We start from the raw sequence: 22887 nt of genomic DNA on the forward strand, positions 1-22887 counted from the left end.
GCAGAGATAAAAAGCTGCCCGTTGTGACACAGATTTAAAACGTTTGATCACCTACGACCTTCGAACATGTCGGCCGACGCGTCGCTTGTGTTTCAAAATTAGGAGCCACGTCTTTTGGGGGGATTTCACGTGTCGATGCTGCATCAGCTGTTTGCCTCCTCTCATCACTCAATGCGATGCCGCGTTTTGACGCCTTAAATAAAAACGCTGTATGGAAAGAGTTGGATAGAACGTCCTCACTGGAGAAATAAACGTTGAGCTTTTGGCCTTTTGCCACGTCATTTAATAAACCAGATGAACTAAATATTAAGCCTTGTTTTTACACACATTAGATTTTTTCGTGGTGTTCCTGCGAAGGGACTGCTCCTTCTTTGTCGCTTTACGCTGCGAAAATAAATCGAATTCGTAGCAGCCAAGAAAACGTCACCAACTCCCTCCCTGCTCCTGAGTTTGTGCTGCGGTGTTTTCTAACAGTCGTCGGGTCAGTTTGAGGTGGACGATGTCACATCGTGGTTGGAAACAAAGTCTGAACGGGAATCGCATCCTTCAAACTGGTGTCCACGAGGAGCACGGCTCAAACGCGCCGCGTTCCTGCTCATGCAAGAGGGAGCCTGAACGCACCGGATGCAGAGCGAAGGCCTGCTGAGACATTTCGGGCCTTTTCCTTGTGGACCTCGGATTCGCTCGGCGTGTAAACAACACTGTCTGAGCCGGGGGGCGGGGCAACATATCTTTAATTGCTCCGCCCCTTCCCGTCAAAATAATAATAAATATGTGTGAAACGCAAGACAGGTAGAAAATCCCTCCAGCTAAAGGGCTAAACGCCTGGCACGCAAAAAACAAAGGGAAAAACGGAAGCGGGGGGCTCAAGAGGCACCGAGGCCAGAATAACTTCTGAAGTCATGGCTTCTGTTTTGACGACAGGTCCTGGACCCGTCCGGCGGCCCTCTGTGTACCGTCCCACAGCATTTGGGTCTAATTGGCAGTGCAGGTGGGACGACCTCTCACGCCTCCTATGGACAAACCCTCAGCAACGCGACGAGCCGGAGCCTCTTTTCCTTTCTCTGTGCGGCTGATTTGTGGAACGTTTGGGTTCTCGGGGACCAGCAGGTTGTGCCGACTCCAGAACCAGCTGTCATTAGGGACTGGATACATCATTGTCTATCTCGCTAAGCCCCCTCCGCTGATCCTAAACCAGTCTAATCAATCTGTCAGACCCGAGCAGCAGGAGAGTCAAAATAAAAGCCTGACGGACCCGTGCAAAAAAACCTCCCAAAACCCACTTCCCTCTTTATATCGTTGATTTTTGTCGCCATTACACGCCAGGAACCACTGACTCCGAAACAGTCCTTGTATCTAGCATGGCATGAGGAATGATCGGGGCCGTTAGCTCTAAAACCGATCCCAGCGCCACCGTTAGGGGTCGTGGGAATGCAGAGGAGGTCACACTGGAAGCCCCATGGCTGATCTGGGAGCTGTCTGAAAGGCAGGACAGGCAGGCACTGGGTGCATGGGTGAGGAGAGGCTGACTGCACACACACACGTACGCACACACACACACACACACACACACACACACACACACACACACAAACATGCAGGCACATTACGCCACCCGTAAGCCCTCCTCACACAGTAACCTTGTATATGTGTGTGTGTGTGCGTGTGATCAAGTGCAAAGTGTAGAGTGCTTATAGCACGTGTTTAGCATTAAATTCACATTTCTCAAACAGTTCCTCTGGTCCTCCGTGTTTGATCGGCCCGGCTCAGCGTACTCGTGGTTCTATTGAGGAGCGACACATCAGCGACAGATACAGTTTGTTGTTGTTTTTTTTCTCCCAAAGAAACACTTACAATGATTTTTTTTTTTTTTTTTTTCAAACACAACACAGTGATTTTTTCTTTTAACAGGACAAACTTTCCCCCACACGTGTGAGTGTGTGCTGTGTGCGTGTGCGTGCGTGTACGTTTGAGACCATATTAGAGTGTTTCTGTTGTTTCTATACTTATAAGGACTTCCACCCCCCCCCCCCCATAAAATCATCCAAAGCAGGGATGCTTTTTGTATTTGAATTCATGTTAGCGTGGCTTGTTTCAGTTGATTTAATATCGTAATTTGGTACATTGTTTTTGGTTTGAACCTTTTTGAAATATTTAATCCAAATATGCTCCAAAACTCCCGCGTTAATAATGACAATTATTATGCATGAACCTGTTGTCGTGCCGGTCATGGTAAACAGTATCTATTGTTTCCCCTGTGAGTCAAATATCTGCTCTTACAGACTCTTTTAGTGGGTCGCATTGTTTTCTGCATTCATCTCCTGTTGAAGAAAACAGAGTTTTAGCCTGTGGTTCATTGGGCGAATAAGTCCTCGAAAGTATAGCAACTATACTTTGACAGCATGTGTGTGTGTGTGTGTGTGTGTGTGTGTGTGTGTATTGCACTTTCAGTGTTGAGTGTCCCGCTGATGACCTGTAAAATTGACCCCTGGCACCAGTGAGGTGAGGTCCATGTCCACGAGAGATGGTCCGAGCGCGCCACTGTCTCTTTCTCGGCCTCCTGTCGGAGGCTCCCGATGTGATCGAAACAACACAATCTCACAAACCACATCAAAGTAGAAAAGGAAACTAGAATAATATAATATTACAAAGACTACGGCCCCTGCTTCCCAACGCTGCTCCCTTTCCACCCCCACCCCTCCCCGTTAATAGATATAATAACTATAGTATGTGACAGAGTTTGTCATCCTCTGCACAGTGGCACCTTTAGAGTAGAATAATATATATTTTTTACTAATAATACAATTATTTGTTGTTGATATCAGAGTATCAAAGCTGTATGGCGGTAGGAAGAGATAGACAGAGGTGAGGTCTCAAAGATCGCCCCGCGTCCTCTGGAGTAAACAGCGTTAAACACAGCTCCAACGCACGTGAGGCGTCTTAAATGTAGCAGAACCCCCCGCGGAGTACAGAGGCCCGGGGCGCCATTTGAGACCGGGTTAGAGATAGAGCCAATGTAAGCACTGGAAGCGGATGGATATGGCATGCATGGTTTGAAAAGGTCAATGCTGGCATGGCTCATGGATGCGGTGGTGAACTCTGACCCCCCCGACAGACCCTCAGAATCCAGGGGGGGGGGCCCGATCTGCTGAGCTACATAGCTACTACTGCTGAGTCAGTATACTGCAGGACGGGATCTGAAGCTAACCTGGAGGCCGTGATATACTAGAAACACCTTGAGTAATATTTGGCACTAAGTATGATTAACAATATTTTGCTAATATATGTTTCATCCTTAAGCTAACTGAAATAATTCTTAATCAAAGTTCTACCTCTGCTTAAGGCGATATTCTTATTCTCTAATTACTTCGGAAAACTCCCCGCCGAAGCCTAAAGTTAGCCCAAAAGGAAGCGGCCAAAGGCTAACGAGTAGGCTAACCAACAGGAGTAGGAGGGCCTCGTCCCCCTGGCTCCGCCTCTCCTCTGCACGGAGCGCGTCCCATCCTCCGGGAAGCCATTCAGCTTCGCCTCGACACGACGGCGCCGCGGCGCTGAGCATAAAAAGCCCTTGTGTGCTCCGCTCCTTTAAAAATTAAAAGCCCTTGCTTGGAGAAAGGCGTTTTTTTTTTTTTTTAAATATCCTTTTCACCCTTCACAGCCCGTGACAACTGCTGATGTTGTAGTTAGCTTGCAAAATTGATATTTACACGTGGGGGACAGCGAGAGCGAGTCCGCCGTGTTGCACATTTGTCCCTTTAAGCTCCCTTTATGGCGTAAAAGACAGCGGATAAAACAGCAGCGTCATAAATTAAGCAGTGTGACTGAGATTTAAAACATTGTTTATTTTCAGGGTAATAACTCTCAAAGTGGTGTGGCGTTTCAGCGTGGTGATGTTTCATGGTTAGTTTATACAAAACAGTGCAATGGCGGCTTAGGGAGGTAAAGAGGGAAACAAAAATGCATTTTCTTCCTCTTTCGGTTTCACGCTCACCTTTTACTTACAGCCCCGGAAAAAAGGTGTGAGAAAAGTTGACATTTACACTATTTACTGGCGCTCGCTCTCTCCCTTTCGTCTCCTCCCCCTCATCTGTGTGCGAAACGACCCGCCGAGAAAAAGAGACGCACTTAAACATCCCGAGTTCAAAACGCCGTTAGTGCATTCAGTGTTTCTATGCACACGCGTCTGAGAGGGAGGTGAACTTAAGCTTATCGCTCCTCCACAAGCTGTCGCAGAAAAGAGACGTAGACCACGAGATGTGTGTGTGTGTGTGTGTGCGCGTCTGGGTAAATGTATACAGGATTTGTGGAGATAAAGAGGAGGAGAGTCTGTGAGTGACAGCTGAACGGATCCTTTGAATAATACGTGCCTCTTCTGCCAATTCCATCTATTAATCTCTCCCCGTTGGAGGAGAGCGCGCTGTACTTTAGGCCGAAGGGAGCGTTTTCTCACCGTTTATTTCTGCGGCTGAAATATTTAAAAAAGACAACTTTTTTGTTGTCGTTGTTGATCAAACTCATCTGAAATGCATTCACTTGCGAGGTAGTGGGCAAACGAAAACAACAGAAAAAAAAAAAACGTCCATCTGTTTGTTGAATGTCTTTTTTTGGCTCTGCCTCGAAGCGTATTCACAGCTCAGCGGTCTCCTCGCCGCGGGAACCGACAACCTCCACGGACCCTAGCTAGACTAGGATGGACACCCACGGAAGACAGGACCTACAGGAGGAGGAGGAGGCGGAGGAGGAGGAGGAGGTGCAGGGCGGCGGTGAGGTGAGTTATGGGGCTACACGGGAAAAGAAGGCGTGGAAGGCGAAGGGTGACGGGTGAAGGCGGGCAGACAGACGGAGATGCGATCACCTCGATGCGGTGAAAAAACAAATCAAGGTGTGACTGAAAACGGGTAAAAGGAAGCACCAATGATAACGTTACCATCTAAAAAGGTTAATTAGTTTCCCCCCCCCTCCCCCACCCACTCTTCTAAAAGCTGATCTGTAGTCAGTGCACCTGGTCCCCCTCATCAGAAACCAGGATGCAGGTTTTAACAGCTGACCCTGGATCAGAGATGGGGGTAAATGTTACCAAGAATGAGCTCGACCCAGTTTCAGTTCAGTCTGTTAAGAAGGGAGCTTCTCCACCAATCGATATGAAAGGAGCCTATATACAATATGTATAAGAAAATAATAACAAACGTGCCGCCTTAAATAGACAAACTGCGCCCTCCGTTTATATTTTGAATCCAGCTGAACTGAAAGTGAATCAATCCCGTTCCCGAGGCGTGATCAGAGCGACAGCCCAGAGCTGGCAGCTCGTCCCACTGCCACCCCAAAAAGGTCGGGAGGACAGAGGTCAAAAAGGTCAAAGATCACAGAGTCCCTCACCTCCTTCCCCTTTAGTTCACATTGTTTTAAATGTTTGGGAGAAGTTGCCCCCCAAACAGCAGACCACTTGTCGGATATGCTTTTGATCATGGGTCAGCTTGCCCCCCCCCCCCCCCCCCCTCGAAAAGCCAGAAAGTCACTTCATGATCACAACACTCATGGACATAAATTGAACGTGCCTCCCTATGTGAGGAGTCACGGGTTTAACGACAGTGACGCGTGGTCAACGGGGGGGGGGGCGGGAACAACTTCTCCATCCAAACCGACCCTGCTACACAAACTCTCACAGGGCTCAGGATTCACAGTTCAAAGGCTAAAAGTTCACAGTTCACAGTCATAGTTTATCAAACACCCGCCCCCCCCCCACCCCCCCACCCCGCTGTTCCCCCCCCACCCTCCCCCGTAACCCTGTGCGCCCCCCCCCCCTCCTCCTCCTCATCCCCCGCCGCTCGGCGCTTCCGATCGGGCGATGTCTGCGGGCCTCTCAGACGGGCGTGGTCCTGCGGTTGGGGTCCTTGCTGTAGTCTTTGGTGAGCGTGCTGCTCTGGAGGAACTCCCTCTCCGAGTTGAGCAGCCCGCCCATGCCGCCCCCGGGCTTGGCGCCGGCGTTGCCCGCCTCGCGCGGGTTCAGCGTGTACATGGGCATCTCGGAGGCGGCGGGCCCCGTGTAGCCGCCCTTCCCCAGCGGGGAGGCGTCGCGGCTCGGGGCCTCGGAGGAGCGCACGCTGGAGCGGCGCCGGAAGCGGTAGCGGTAGGACGGGATGCGGCTGAAGGCGGACTTCTTGATGAGCTCGGTGCGGGACTTGGCCCGCTGCTTGCGGTGCTTCTCGATGAACATGTGCACGGCCAGCACGCCCACCATCTCCGCCATGATGAAGGAGAGGGCGCCGAAGTAGAAGGACCAGCCGTAGGAGTAGGACTTCTTGCTGTCGCTCTGACCCGGGTCGCCCGAGTTGGCGGAGATGTACACGATGATCCCGATGATGTTACTGAGACCTGGAGAGAAAGAGAACATTGAGACGTGGGAAGAGTGAAAGCGTGACCTCCTCAACCAGGCAAACAGTAGGGAGTGACAGGAGTGTCAGAATGAAGAATAAATCAGTCAAATGTAAAGAGAAATAAACGAAACCAAAAATAAAAGACATTTTTATACATTAGAATATATTTATTGTCATTCAATCACAGATGTATTCTTAATTATGGCACTCCATGTACTCCATACTCATCCAGACACACAGCACACGTCATAAACTGCCAGAGATCCGTCACTAAAAGAAAACAGAGGACAAATGTACAGTTAATGCAGCTGTGCCCGAGCTAGACGCTAACATCTGCACGCTAGCACGCTCAGACTGGCAACGCTAACACATGTTTGGAAAGTACGATGTTCACCATAATCGACAGTCCCAAACCAAAGCCACGCACAAACCAAAACTTTGGTTTTTACATCCAGAGGGGGACTTGAATGCAGTTTCTAACAAACATTGAGATATATTTCAATTAACCGACACCGTCAAAGATACAATAAAGTGGCAGATCAGTGAGAGTTGAAGTGAATGGAAATAATGTCAGAGCCAAGACTTGAGAGAAATGAGAAGAGGACGAGAGATCAGAGAGAGTCTTTGCACACAGCTGGGCGCTCTTATTCCATATCATTAGTCCAAAATGCAGTGCTGATGCAGTGTGGTGGAACGCACAGAATGGGGACAATTAGCCAGCTGTAATTAACCAGAATCAGCCCCACACTATTGTGGTAAATAATTACCAATTTGGCTCCATGAATTTACTACAAAACCCAATGGGACCCTACACGTCCCACTGAACAGCAAGTACTTCACAGTCCTTTGTGTGTGTTTACGGGAGAGCGAAGTGTCAGCATCCGCGTGATAGATTATGTGTGTGAGCACGTGTGTGTGCACGTGTGTGTTGACAAGCTTAACACCCTCGCAGTGCATCACAGCGGCATCATGGTATTCTTGCCGATTGATTAATCAGCTGCTGTGGCCAAATTTGCGCGCTCACACCGGCAATTCTGTGTGCTTTAGATGCCTGACGGGCTCCTTCTGCAAATATTTGAGTGCTGCACCTCCTTTGTTTAGAGTGGATCTGAAGGACACACACTGATTGATTGACACACACACACACACGCACGCACACACACTAGCCCTGTGTTGCTATCTCAAAAGCAGCATAGTTCAAATTACAGAAATTCCGGACGCGTCTGATCTGTTCAGGGAGTTTTAGGTCTGGCTGCTATGATGTGTTTAACTGTGTTGTCATGGAGATGGTCATCAACGTTATATCTCAGCCTGCCGCACCAGTTATATGAGGTGTACTGGGTACATCACTGGGCTCATTATATGAAAATTATTTTATTCTAATACATTTTAAATTCTTATTATTTATTCTGATTCTGGTATTTTTTGAACACGTACATATGGCGCGTGCGCGGCTACGGGTAAATACGGGCTAAAACGGGACAATTCCTCATCAAATAGCCAATTCCTTTTTCTTTCTGTGAGAAACATCATAATCGATGTGAGCGACGCCTTCCTGCCGTGGATGTCGGCTCGACTGACCTGCAGAGACGAAGAAGATGCCGGCGCTGAGGATCACGTTGTGTCGGCTCCGGTAAAACTCGCTGGCGGCCACACAGAGGCCCCCCAGGAACAGCAGACCCACGCTCATGATGGGGAAGATACTGGAGGCCCGCACAGCACCTGTCAAAACACACACACACACACACACGCACAAAACCTTTAGCAATCGGTTCGCTGCAAATACGAGGACACAGAAAACAATATAAGTCCCATTCTTTTGTAAATCTGACGGTTAGCTGAAAAGATTGATGTGAACACTCGATGCTGATTCATCATTTCAAATCCACCAAAGCAATGAGAAGCTTCTCGCTTTGCACGCACGCACACACACACACACACACACACGCACACACACACACACACACACACACACACACACACAGTTAAACAAGGCCAGTGTGCTGCGACGTGCTTGACTGGGTCTGCATCCACACCATGTAGGAGCATTCAGAGGCCCCTCCTCGGAGAGACGGATGCGGAGGGAGAAGATGGAGAAAAAAAAAAAAAACCAAGACAGATGGAGAGCCGCGCTGACACATATGCAGCGCGAACACAACGAATAGCGGAGACGATGAAAATGGAAGGGAGGCTGCGGGGAGGCGCGAGATATTTGTCAGAACCCCATATGTGTACATGACGGCACAACATATTGAAGGATATCAGCAAACAGCCGGTGGTGCAGAAGCATCAGCGGCGCGGCGGGTGGAGGTGGCGGCGCGCTCCCATACATCACAGGTGGAGTTAAAACGAGAATATAAATCACCCAGTCGGAGAACGTTCACAGCGTGACTGACGGCTGCGGTGACCAGTGGTGCTGTGCGTTGAAGCGTATAAGCCCCGCCCCCCCCGTGGCCCACACCCCTGGGCCGTATGAAATGCCGGTCACTAGGTCCCCGCTCGCCATTGGCCGGCCGGCTCTGAGGCCCGTGATCTAATTGGCTGCCTCTGGGGATGTTGCTCTGTGTTCAGTGGAGCGATGCAAAAGGCTGAATTCGTTTTTTCCCCCTTTTCTCTTGTTGTTGTTGTTCTTTCGCTTTCTCTCTTCGTCCATCTTTACTCTGTGTTTAGAAGGATCAGGAGTTAACCCCCCCCCCATTAACCCCCCCCGCCTCTCTGTGCTCCACTAATAACTCCCTCTATGTAAATGGGATGCCTCCTTTCTCTTTTCTGCCATCTTCTCATCAGGGATTTTTTTATTTACTGATAAAACTGAGGCGCCTGTTTTTAAAAAATGTTTCTATCTCTTGCTCTCTCCATCATACATGGAACTCTTTCCTCTACATCCCCGATCAGAAGCTGATCTCATGGCTACATAGTTTTTACCTGTGTGATATCATGTTTGGATCCATCAGGTGCAGATTCAGACCCTTTTTTACAAGATCCTTGTGATTAAACAAGCTGTCTAGCAAGTCTACTGCAGACAGTGTTAAACCACATTAATCAGATCTGCTATTTCATTCTATCTGTTTTTTTAAACAACATAAGTGCTGGAACAGGAAGCTTGGTAGCAACGGTAACTAAGGGGGGCAGAATACAGCAAACGGCCAATTCAATGAATCAACTCGACTTTTAATCTTGAACGGGTCAGTGTGGCTACTATTAGCACTCATCATTTCAGTTCCTGTTTTCACATGGGTCCCATTTGCATCCATAAAATATTCCAGTTTCAGCCATTATTAAAAAGAAAAAGACAATATGCCTACCAAGCTGATTAATGAGTTGAATTCTCCTCCTCGTGCAGCAATGCATACTACGATTAATGGGACCAGTGGATATTTGTGGATATCCAAAAGCATGTCACAATAAAACAATGTTGTGCGTTATTTATTAAGGCCTTTACACAACGGGGGCGGGACAAATAAACAACGAGGCAATTCCAAATATTAGAGTATTATGTGATGCACGGCGTTGGGTGCAAAGCAAGTGACTGATGCTTTTATTTGTGGTGCAAAAGCTCAGAAAAATGAGCCGTGTTCCCATTTAAGGTACCTCACTTTTTTCTGTGCAATATTAGTACAAAACATTGAAAGCGCACAGAAAGAAACATAATTAACTGCAAAGGAATGGCAAATAAAAACGTATGTAAAGGCCTGTGGATGATTCATATGTTGGTTGTTTGTCTGCACTCAAAGGAACAATATTAATCAATATCGTATGAGTGACGCCAGGGATAATTATCACTTTGTGTCCATCCAAGTTCACAGAAATCAAAGGTCAAAGGTCGTTATTTACGTTTTTTTAAAAATGGTCGGAAATGTATCATCATCAAACTCACGTAAAAGGTATTCAGCGGCATCGGCTTCGTAGTCGGCGTCCTCCGGGAAGTGATCGATCTTCTTACACACACCTCTGAATGTTCCTGTGGAGGAGAAACACAAATTCATTTCCACTTCTTATTGTTCAACGTGAGGGAATTGGATCATATTTGTGTCTGAGTCAATCAATCTCCAACCACACGATGGATACCGGTTCTGCATCTCTTGGTTTCTCCCAAAGTACCAATAACGGTTAAAAATGACAGCGTTTTTCTTCCTGTGGGGGGGGGGGGGTTGTGTTAAGATGGTAAGATGTTGCTATGATTCATCCTTCCTCATTCGCTTCTTAGAAATAAGTCATTCAGCATGAAAAAGCACAAATGATTCAACTCGACGACATCCTAGTCGTCTAAGAAAAAGAGAACCGGCCGACTAAAAAAGGGGAAGCTCTTCCCTCTCGCTTTGGAATTAACACCAGGTCGAATTAATCAGGCAGTCGTTCCGTTTCCAATTAAACACTTAATCTTCTATTCATGCGTAAAACATGTGGCATTATGATAGCGACAGAAAACGTGGCGCGTGATTTGCTTTCGTCGATCGATAATCACTGATCTCCACGTGTGATTTGGATGCATCAAATGCAAGTGGATAAGAGAGAGAGAGAGAGGGGGGGGCGGGCGAAGCAGGACAGAGCTGTGGCCCTCAGGGGATGTGAGGGGAAAAAAACAATGAAAAGCCCCATCACACACACACACACACACACACAATTACTGCTTTGAATACAAAGCACACACAGCGTGTAATATGCAGACGTCACGTGTACACAAACACATCAACCGAGCTCATTAAACTGATGCATGAACACTATCAATCATGTATGTTGGTAAAAGCCTTCTTGTTTATATCAGTGTGTGTGTGTTTGTGTGTTTGTGTAGTTATTGACTAGGATGCAGTCTCCTTCGAGCGTGTGAGGAAGAGTGACTCATCCTCCTTTGTACAAGTCCTTCACACACACCGATCCATCCGTGTGTGTGTGTGTGTGTGTGTGTGTGTGTGTACACTGCATGCAGCTTCATTCCCACCCATCATTCAGTCCCATTCACACGTGGTCAACACCACAGGGGAAATGAGAGAGAGAGAGAGAGAGAGCGGGGGGAGAGGAGGGGGAGGACTGAAGAGGGATGAAGGGGAAGAGGAGAGAAAGCCAGATGAAGGAGGAGGATGAAGAGAGAGGAAGCGGCGGTTGAAAGAGGTTCGCTGGTAAAACGGCGCGGGAGGATTGGAGGGAAGCGGAGGGGGGGAGGGGAGGGGGGTGGCGACCAACAACGGACGACTCAACCCTAATTGCCGATTTGCATATGAAGAGGTTCTTTCCAGCACCCACACTCAGAAAATCATTCATAAATTGATTCATCCTCGCTCACGCAGTCGGGAGACAGCAACTAACCTCCGACTGACACTCGATTAAGCAGAAAGACGTTCAAAGTCTTTGGTATCTGCATTTCTTTAAGTGATAATCTGCAGAACATTTATTGATGTAGTTCTAGTTCAACAAACACACACACGACAGTTTCCTCTTTGCACACCGTCGCATACTTTCATCATCTTCTGACTTCCTGTCCATTGGTTGATGAATTAAATTAATAAGGGTTACAATAAAACCTTTAAACGAATACCAAAATGTGCTTTTATATTTACAATGAATGCCTAAAATGATCAGGTGTGACATGTATGCCATATTTCATTATTACCTGACAAAGAGATAATGAGAATAAATATAAAAAGAAAAAAATTAAGGGGGATGTCCAAAAAATCGCCTATAAAACACATTTGTTGGGACTTATTTTTAAGTCGAGTGAGAGTTTAAAGCGACGTGCCGATGACGTTGGGATTGAGTCAAAATCACAGTGCCCACGTTCAAAAAGCAAATTCAGCCAGTGAGTGAAAGTAATGGAGGTCTACGACTCAGTGGATAAGAAACATCTGGACGGAAGAGACTTCTTTGGCTTCTTCACACACACACACAGACACACACACACACACACAAGGCATAGGCAAATCACAGTTTTTAAAGTTAACATCTGGTCGCATCTTCTCCCAATTTCTTTTCCAAATGTCAGTCAGTTGCTGCAATATTAAATGTTTGATATATGAATAGGTCCAATAAAAGAAGGCCAGAGAAATGGTTACATATTCAGGTACCGCAGTCAGTCGAACACATCGTCACGGCTCAGCTTCCGCTATTAAGAATGTGTGTGTGTAGGTGTATGTAAATGCGTCACATATATTTTTGTAGAGCTACATCCAAATGCTGCATGGGGGGGGGGGGTGAGTCAGTAGCTGTCGCTCAGACTCGTGTCAAGTGTCACGACCAGCCTATGATCTCATCGAACAGCCAACGCACACACACACACACACACACAGGGCCACACCATGCATTGCAGACGAGCAACAGAGAGGACCAACAGACGTATTACACCGACTGGCTTGAAAAGCCGGATAAATGTTTGTATACGAATGAACTTTTTAGTCACTTTTCTCTCTTTTCTGGTATCATCAATTCCATAACATTTGAACTCCATGTTGCAATGGTTTAATAGAATGTCACAGAGCTTTTCGGCTCCGGGGAACACGTCCAGAGGGTACCGAGCTAGAGAACCGTCGGCAGAAGTGAATTAATTACCCGAGTGGTGCAAAGGTCTTTCATTCGCCCAATAAACACGTTGATCCAATAGGCATGTACGCACACTTTGTGATGGCCGACTGATGAGAGGGTCCTAATTGACACGCCTTATCAAGATGCAACGCGAGTAACAGATATTGACAAGTGGTTCACCGCGGCGGAGGTTACTGCATGAAAGCTTTTTCATTCTCACGCTGAAGGACAAAGACGAGTTCCTTCATCATCAAACATACACAGGAACAACTGAGCAAAATGTCGGTGTACCTGCTGCTGCTGCTATTCAGACAAACCGTTAGAACAAATGTTGGAGTTTTAGTTTACAACAGCATGGAGGAAACAGCTTGGAGATGATTTGTCTTATAAACCGGCGGTCTGAATCTGAATCACAAAGTTACAGCTTTTTTGTATTTTCTTTTTTGTAAATACACCACATGTATTATATTCATTTGTCCCATTAGCCTGTTTTCTCATTGCACAGCTCATGTCTCTCTCAGTTGCTCTGCTTCCAGTGCAGCTTGTTTCAAAGAGAGCTTTTATCCAATAAGACTCCTCCAGGTAGACTTAAGACTAAAGTAGAGGTAGACTCCTCCAGGTAGACTTAAGACTAAAATACAGGTAGACGCCTCCAGATAGACTTAAGACTAAAGTAGAGGTAGACTCCTCCAGGTAGACTTAAGACTAAAGTACAGGTAGACGCCTCCAGGTACACTTAAGACTAAAGTAGAGGTAGACTCCTCCAGGTAGACTTAAGACTAAAGTAGAGGTAGACTCCTCCAGGTAGACTTAAGACTAAAGTGAGGTAGACTCCTCCAGGTAGACTTAAGACTAAAGTACAGGTAGGCTCCTCCAGGTAGACTTAAGACTAAAGTAGAGGTAGACTCCTCCAGGTAGACTTAAGACTAAAGTAGAGGTAGGCTCCTCCAGGTAGACTTAAGACTGAAGTAGAGGTAGACTCCTCCAGGTAGACTTAAGACTAAAGTAGAGGTAGGCTCCTCCAGGTAGACTTAAGACTGAAGTAGAGGTAGACTCCTCCAGGTAGACTTAAGACTAAAGTGAGGTAGACTCCTCCAGGTAGACTTAAGACTAAAGTGAGGTAGACTCCTCCAGGTAGACTTAAGACTAAAGTACAGGTAGACGCCTCCAGGTAGACTTAAGACTAAAGTAGAGGTAGGCTCCTCCAGGTAGACTTAAGACTGAAGTAGAGGTAGACGCCTCTAGGTAGACTTAAGACTAAAGTACAGGTAGACGCCTCCAGGTAGACTTAAGACTAAAGTACAGGTAGACGCCTCCAGGTAGACTTAAGACTAAAGTACAGGTAGACGCCTCCAGGTAGACTTAAGACTAAAGTAGAGGTAGGCTCCTCCAGGTAGACTTAAGACTGAAGTAGAGGTAGACTCCTCCAGGTAGACTTAAGACTAAAGTGAGGTAGACTCCTCCAGGTAGACTTAAGACTAAAGTACAGGTAGGCTCCTCCAGGTAGACTTAAGACTAAAGTAGAGGTAGGCTCCTCCAGGTAGACTTAAGACTGAAGTAGAGGTAGACGCCTCTAGGTAGACTTAAGACTAAAGTACAGGTAGACGCCTCCAGGTAGACTTAAGACTAAAGTACAGGTAGACGCCTCCAGGTAGACTTAAGACTAAAGTATAGGTAGACGCCTCTAGGTAGACTTAAGACTAAAGTACAGGTAGACGCCTCTAGGTAGACTTAAGACTAAAGTAGAGGTAGACTCCTCCAGGTAGACTTAAGACTAAAGTAGAGGTAGACTCCTCCAGGTAGACTTAAGACTAAAGTGTACAATTGTCTTCAACAGATCTTATTACGATGCAGGTCAAGAGGTTCTATTCCACCACCAAGGAATCTGCAAAAGACTCTTTACTCTTGTTGTTGTCTAATAAACAGCAAAGTAATGAAGACACACAAACACACACACACACACACACACACTGGGAGCATCTATCAGGAGACATTTGCCTCACAAAGGTCAACCTGGCCTGTGGGCAGCTGCGACCACAGCCGCAGCAAGGCATTATGGGAGTCGTGCACGTACGTGCATGCTGCTGTGGCATCCCGTGACAGTGAAACACATGCAGACCTGAACTATTTGTGCTGTAGTTTCTTTGTGGGTCTTACGACCTTGACGTCAAAGTTCACACATTATTTAGAAAGAACAAAAGAGAGAGAATATTTGAATTGCACAATATGTAATATTATTTACAGCTCTGTAGAAATATCCTAATACAGCCCGTTCCCAGCTGTGGAGGCACACACACACACACACACACACACACACACACCTTAATGTTATGTATGAACAGTAGTAGAGCAAGTTCAAGAGCTACCAGACGAGAGGTACAGCAGCAACACTTTCTGTTCCACTGCCTCCCGACTAACTGCTGAGCTACAGACACACGTTTATTATTTAGCTTAATCCAACATCTCACTTTCGCTTTTTGCACCTCCACACTACTACAACCCCCCCCCCATGCCGGATTTACCAAGAAGAGTTTGGGTCAAGGAATTTTGCACAATTTCAACATAAAAACCTCTTGAATAATTAACAGTACTGTTCTAGTTATACTCGTAACGCAGTACACATACCAAACAGCGCCAACGCTTCACTAGAAAAACAACAAAGCGCCTCAAATCAAGGTCAAAAACACAAACGACGCCGAGCGTCCCGATCGCCCGGACTCTGTAAGAGCCGGCGTGAGGGGCCAGCAGCGTGTCCTTGATCCAACTTACACGCACACACACACACACGCACACAAACACAAAGACACTACCAGGCCCATGCAAAAAATACCGCTGAGGTAACGGTATTAAACCGATAGACTCCGGGTATAAAGATTCAGGTAAAGTGTATTTTTTAATTTTGACAGTTAGAAATCAGGTGTTCCTCTTAGGAAGCACACGAGAGGAGGATTATCCTTCTCTCGGCTTTACTTTTAGTTGGACAACTTTGAACCTTTTACGTGGGAAATCTTTAGCAGTTAATGCAAATTTAACCTTGTATAAATACCATTATATATATATATAATGTATTATATCTGGTACACCATGGCAATATATATTCTAGATAACAGAATTAGCTATTTATGCTGTTAGCTCTTTTCCAAATGTTGCTACCACGTTGTGTTACAGGAACATATCTATCAGTGACACGAAAACCACTGCACCAAGAGACAGAACGGGTCACTTATTCACGTACAGCTTGTATTTACCGATGATCAACAATTTAGTGTGAGTGTTAGCACAACAACATACGCTAATCAGCACTGTTTCCATGGTGAACCAACGTTTTGTACAAATCAAAAAGTTTGATGAAACTGGTCCATCAAAGCTGTTACAATAAATCCAGATGGCAACATGAACCTGTGCACCGGGTCGTTCATGCAATAGTTGTTGGGACATTCAACTCAAACCCACCAAAGTAAACGTCATGGTCGCCCCGGGGACAATTTCCAGAGATCCCCAAAGTCCTCAGAGTACATCACCTGGGACCAACGGATGTCTCTACAAACTCAAATAGTCGTAGAGATATTTCCGCCTGAAGCCTTGTTGCCAGCGTGGCTGAAAACTATTCAAGGTCAGGAATGAATCTCTCTTTAATGTCGGGGGGGGGTGGACAGACGAAAACAGCGAAGCTTGTTCAGGTTTTCCGGTGTTACAGTTGGTCGGTGTCACTAAAGCTTAAACAAAAGGTGGTTTCAGGCAATGGGACTAATTTCCATTGTTGTTGTGGTGAGAGCAGCCTCATTCCCGGGGGTGAGGGAGAGGGGGGGGGGTGGAGGGGGCACGCAAACACATGCAGGATATAAAGCATTTTGTCAACTAGAAAACCGCTAAGAAAAAAAGGAGGGAGGGAGCAAGGGGAGAGGAAAGGAGAGCAAATTGGACTGCTTGTTTCCTCAGAGCGTCTCTGACAGCTCAGTGTGGGTGACTGTGCCCCCCCCCCCCCCCCCCTCTCCCCCCATCTCTCTCTCTGTCTCTACCTCTCTCACTCTTTCTGATTACCTCTTTCTAGGCAGAACGAGAGAAGGAAAAAGGGAGGGGGGGGAGAGAGAGAGAGAGAGAGAGAGAGCGAGAGGGGAAGAGGCTAGTTTCCACGGTGACGGCTGATGAAAGAGAACGGGACAGGTTCTGCTTGGTTGCACACCTCTCCTCTTTCTCTCTCCTCCTCCCTCCTTTCCTCACTCTGTCCTTCCTCAAGCGCCCCGTGTTCGATTCTGCTCTCTGCGTCTCCACAACGTTTCAAATGGTCTCATCATCCCTCCCGCGCTCCTCCCCGTGTTCAGAACATCCTCTCCCATTCACTCCGTTCCAATCCCTCTTTCATCCTCCCTTCATCTCATCTCATTCATACGTGATTGTTTGTAGCGTGCGGCCACACCGCGTTGCCAACATCACACCCACATCCCATTCCAAAACGATGGACATTATCAACGAGCCGCTATCATCGCCCCGGCTTGATTTTGAACCAATTTGCCTCCCAATGAGCCACTAAAGGGTTGAAGAAAATCCGCCACTGATTTTAATGCGGTGATGTGGTTGAGATCAGAGGTCTGCGAAGACCAAAGTTCTAACTCGCCAAACACAGAAAACTATTCCTTGGAATTCTGTGGAAACAGTATTACCACAAAAGTTGTGGTTACTTTTTCGCCATATCTTTATCTTCTCTCCTAACGCTTACAAACAGCCCTTTCCTCCTCCTCCTCCTCCTGCTCTCCATCAGTCCATCACTCCTTCCTCTTCTTACGGCCTCCAGCAGCCCCCTGCGGGGATCATTTTCTGTCCCCCACCTCTGTTTAAAAGCCGCTTCCTTCTCTCTATTACCTGGTGATCATTTAGATCCCCGGCGAGGTCACGCGCTCCCCGGAGATTCACCTGAAACGGAGGGCACGCGCAGCTCATCCATCACCCCCTCCAGCTTCATTCAGGCACATTCTGGTCTCTCTCCACCCAAGCTCCACCACCTCCTCCTTTCCCTCCGCTCTTCATTTCCTGGCTTTCTAAATTCTCGTTTATCACAGTGTGAAGATTAACACCTCAGTACACCTGCACAGACAAAAACTAACACTTTCATGCAACACGTGCCAGCCAGACCACACATGAAGCTGTTGGTGGGTAGAGATACAATCAGGAGTAAAGGTCTTATTGAAGCACATTGCGCAGTTTGGGCAAGAAAACTCACAGGGCAGATGGAATAAAACGTCTTTACCAGACAACACGGTTTGGTCCACAGGACTTGAGTCCAAAACCAGACTCAGCTTTCTTCCTGTTCCATATTGTCAGCAAAAGAACGCGCTTTGTGCCTCACAGTTGACATGCATGACCGCTCTATACATTTACTGTGAGAACACTGCATGCACGGTGTTCTTCCAGCCTTTTCTCAGTGGCTCCGCCCGACGAGCCCGAGCATCCATTTCCTGTCACTTCACGAAGTGTTTATGAATTATGAAACCGTCAGAACCGGGGACCCGGAGTGAGCGTAAGTATTAGATGGGCAGAAGGAGACGAGAGGACTCGTTCATTTAAGTTGTGTGTGCGAGCATAAGTGTGAGCGTGTGCGCATTAGCGCCTGCTGCATGGGAGCGTGTGCACGCGGTGACATTGTGCTGACATTGTGTGTTAACTTGGCGTGCTGCTCCCACAGCTGTGCTTATTTGGTGGCTTGGGAATATCCTAGAATTTGTCTATTTATTCTTTCAATTACAAGCATGTGTGTGTGTAAATGAGACTGTGTTCAATACAGCCTTATACCTGCACCATCTGGCCCTGTAATAGCCTTCTCTGCCCCCCAGAATGTGATGGTTATGTCTGGCTGCATCTCATACACACACACACACACACACACACGCACACACACACACACACACACACATGCTCCCACCAGAGGCAATGCATCTTTTTAATGGTAATCTAAAAAGAACTTTTCAAGCCCCTATGCAGGCAATTTCCTGACGTTCAAAGTCAAATCGTTTTGCGGTGTATTATGTGTCAAGACAAAATGAGGTATCAGATATGAAAAATCTACATTTAGAGTGACCTTTAACCCCATTCAGTTTATAGGCAACACACCCTGTGCATGATAATCACATATTTGTTTATTGTCTTAAAAAACGCTTGATGTGAGAATTAATATTCCTCTCATGTCAGCAGCAAGTAAAGCTGTCCTCGACCAGCCAAGATCTTCTTGCCGTTATTGAAAAATGCAGCTGAAGGGAGACAGCGAAAGGGGGGGGATGGGGGGAAGGACAACTTGCAGCAAAGGGCCATGACTTGGGGCACTGCAGTAAAGACTCAGCCTTGGTACATGAAGCAATCGCTTTACCAGGAGTTTCCCTTTAAGGAATCACACAAAAGCACCACGTAGGATCTTGTGTGTAACTGAGATGTGTTCGGAAATTTTAAAAAAAAGCATAGAAAAAGGCATATGGGCTTAGGGCTTCCTGGTCAACTAAAACCAAAAGGAAATAGTTGAGTAATTGAGAAAGAAGGGGCAGCCCTGGTAGCAAGATTGGTCCAAGACATGTTAAATCTAGCTCGGCACAAAGAGTGAAAGCAGGAGAAAAAAGCTTACGAAGAAGGGAAAAACCTTAAAGAACTCTAAAGTAAGAGACACATCCAATCATGTATTTAAGAACATGATACTGCTCTTAAGAAATCTACAACTATTACAGTACACAGACCAGCCCTATCAAGCGGAGACCAGCCCTATCAAGTGGAGACCTGCCCTATCAAGCGGAGACCAGCCCTATCAAGTGGAGACCAGCCATATCAAGTGGAGACCTGCCCTATCAAGCGGAGACCAGCCCTATCAAGCGGAGACCAGCCCTATCAAGCGGAGACCAGCCCTATCAAGTGGAGACCAGCCCTATCAAGTGGAGACCTGCCCTATCAAGCGGAGACCAGCCCTATCAAGTGGAGACCAGCCCTATCAAGCGGAGACCAGCCCTATCAAGCGGAGACCAGCTCTTTCGTCCCTATTAGGCTGAGGCAGAGATACAGTATATCTTCTACAAACACATTTTAATATTGTTGCATCTCTGCACTCTGTTTGAGATTTCTCAGGGAAGGCCACGGAGAGGGTTCCAAGGTCAAAGCCCAAGCCCCAATCTACAACACACGCACACACACACACACACTGACACAAAAACGCAGGCACACCAATGTTGGAACCTCAAAGGTTCTTGCTATAGTAAATCACCACAGAGACTCCCACAGACACGTCCACCAGACGAGGCTCTAACGTCTCACAAGGGCTTAATTCCACGGAGCGGTTTTGGGGGATTGAAACACAAGACAAGGAGTGCCAGAGGCGATTTGGAAAAACAATATATCACATTTCAGTAATATTCTTATGAATGGCAGCAATAGCTACAGTTGTCGCTAACGTAATTACAGGTGAGGCGGAAGCTGGGTTACTTTCTCCCTGTGTGACGAATGTGGAAGTGTCCCAACTTCTGAAGTGACCACTGTTATTCTCACCGGTCACTGTGCACGTCCGTCTGCAGGCCATAGATTTTCTTAGGGTGAGAATTAGGACTTCGGGAATCAGGAAGTCATTTGGGAACGTTTGCCCGGATCAACAGGTCCGGTGGTCGCCAAATGCACACCAGAACCGGCCTATACGGGCCACCAGCCACGCTGCCCGCATCTGTGTTTACTGGCCCTCCGAACGACATGACAAACAAGATGGCTTCAAAAGAGCAAACTCCTAATGACACTCTGTGTGTATGTGTGTGTGTGTGTGTGTGTAGATGTGTGCAGATCCATGTTACTTGTTAGCCTCCAGCCATATGCAGCGTGACGACATCAGGAGCAGATCAATAAATCTTCTGTCGTTGTATTTTATGATGCAGGGGAAAGGACGGGTGTGCTCTGGATTGGAGGGATTCTCAAGAAGTGAGTCTCAAGGGATTATGGGATGCTGTCACACTCACATGGGTAAATGCACACACACACACACACACACACACTGGGTACAACAAGCTCCTCTTGTGTTAAGAGGGACAGGATGTTTGTGTCATGTGTGTGGAGAGGCAGTGAAAGATAAGTACCACCACACACATGGGTGCCCACTAGGAGAGGGCAGAGAGAGAGAGAGAGAGACAGAGGGGGGAGTGAGAGAGGGGGAGACAGCCCGTCCGTCAGACTGATCACGTACCTTCCAGACAGCAGGTTCGCCAGAGGCCGGAGTGCGTCATCACCTCCTCGTTCTTGCGGCTCGTGTCGTTGTCGCCGCTGTTCTTCGTGCGGCAGACCCCGCGCGAGTACAGCCAGTAGTCGGTGCCGACGGCGATGGTCATGAGGCTGAAGGCGGCGAACGCGCCCACCGTCGTCACGAGCATCTGGACGCCGCGGTCACACATCAGCATCTTCATAAAGGCGGCTCTCCCGGGGTGTTTTTCGTTGTTGTCGTAAGCTCTTGTCCGTCTGTCTTTTTGATTCACACCCTTTTTTTTAATTTTATTTTTTTTATATCCCGCGAGATTTTGGAGAGTGGAAGGTTTCAACAGACGGGCACTCCAAAAAAAAATGAAATAGGGTGGGGAGTGTGGTGAGATATAATAATAATAATAATAACGATATAGATGCTTTTATTAGTGTCCGTTGGGTTGACAAGAGGCTCCCGGCGAAGGGCGGGAAGGTGGAGGGGGGGGGCGGCACGTCGCTTTCTCGCGCATCAAAAACCGGTTTTTACCACCACCCGCACACACGCGCGCGCGCGCACACACACACACACACACTGGAGAGTTAACGACCACCGGTTGTCCCCCCCGACTGCCCGACGCGGCCCTCACTCAGTCAAAGCGGAGGCTGACGGCGATGCCACATTCCGCCTCCCCTTCCCTCCTCCCGCGCGTCGGCCCCGCGGGGGGTGAGACGCGCTGCGTTACCCGGCGGTAACCGGAGAGCTTCTCTCCTTCGCCTTCCCTTCCTGCCTGGCTCCCTTGCGCCCTTCTCAACTTCTGCTTTTCCAACACAGCCCCCTAATAAATCTGTCAACAGTTAACAGCCGAGGTCTGCGCCGGGGGAGTCCATCTTTTAAAAAAAAAAAAACAACAACAAAAAAGGGGGGGGGTTAGTTTGTTTATCCCGACCGGTGTAACCGCACAGCACAAGTAAAGAGAGGCGGGTTTCTAACGCGTTCCAGCTAAAGCTCCTTGGGGCGGCTCGCCCCTCACTCACCGCCGGGTTCCGCTGGGTTCCGCTGGGGGAGGATGTCCTCTTCCTCCGCTGGCGTGAGGCGGTGCAGTCGGGTTTCTCCTGGCTCGGCGTCCCGCTGAATTACCGAATGCACGGACGGTTGAACAAAGCCCATGCGTCAGCTATGAGGAACGCGTTGACCGAGATCCGTCGTGTGTTTTCCACTCCAGCTGTTGACTCACTGGCATGTTTTTTCTTCCTCCTCCTCCTCCTCCTCGATGTCCAGATCAGCCACCAATAGGCCAATAAATGCAGCTTTTTCTCCCCCCCTCGCACATCATCTGCTGCAGAGAGACACGCAGCGCGGCTATTTCTTGTTTAATTGGTGGGGATGAAATAGGCAACCAAAAAAAAAAAAAAAAAAATCGACCTCGACAGAATTCATGTAATGTCTTCTAGAAAAACCGCCGTCTTCGCCCTCTGTCTTGACCGCCGAAGACCAACCACAGACCGGGACGGACCGGTCCGGTCAGACGCCTGCTGATGGAGCCCGTGCGGACAGTTTACACCCGCCTGGGTCTCGCTCCCGAGAAACGTGCCCTGTTGGTACACATGAAAAAAAATGACAGCCGTCGCCGCCTCCTCCTCCTCCTCGTCGCCCTCCTCCTCTTCGTCTTCCTCCTCCTCCTCCTCCTCTCGGTCCAACCAACACAAACTAAAACTAACCGCGCGTCTCCTCAAACTCCGCCTGAGGACGCACCGCTCGGCTCGGATTGGGCTGGTGGCTGACAGCGCCCTTCAGGAGCTAATCACGTATCCGTCA

At 47.8% G+C, this 22887-nt stretch overlaps 1 protein-coding gene across 1 annotated transcript; it reads right to left on the bottom strand.

Moving 5' to 3' along the window:
• Nucleotides 1-4761: 4761 nt before the first annotated feature.
• On the bottom strand, nt 4762-22887 carry cacng3b (calcium channel, voltage-dependent, gamma subunit 3b). The gene is made up of 5 exons (XM_040191967.2): nt 22107-22887; nt 21082-21959; nt 10252-10335; nt 7956-8096; nt 4762-6372 (listed from the first exon to the last, which is right to left on the bottom strand). The coding sequence occupies exons 2-5, from the start codon at nt 21296-21298 to the stop codon at nt 5861-5863; spliced, it is 954 nt and encodes a 317-aa protein (XP_040047901.2). The 5' UTR covers nt 21299-21959; nt 22107-22887; the 3' UTR covers nt 4762-5860.

Source organism: Gasterosteus aculeatus, chromosome 11 (genome assembly GCF_964276395.1).
Source record: "Gasterosteus aculeatus chromosome 11, fGasAcu3.hap1.1, whole genome shotgun sequence".
NCBI classification, from domain to species: Eukaryota; Metazoa; Chordata; class Actinopteri; order Perciformes; family Gasterosteidae; genus Gasterosteus; species Gasterosteus aculeatus.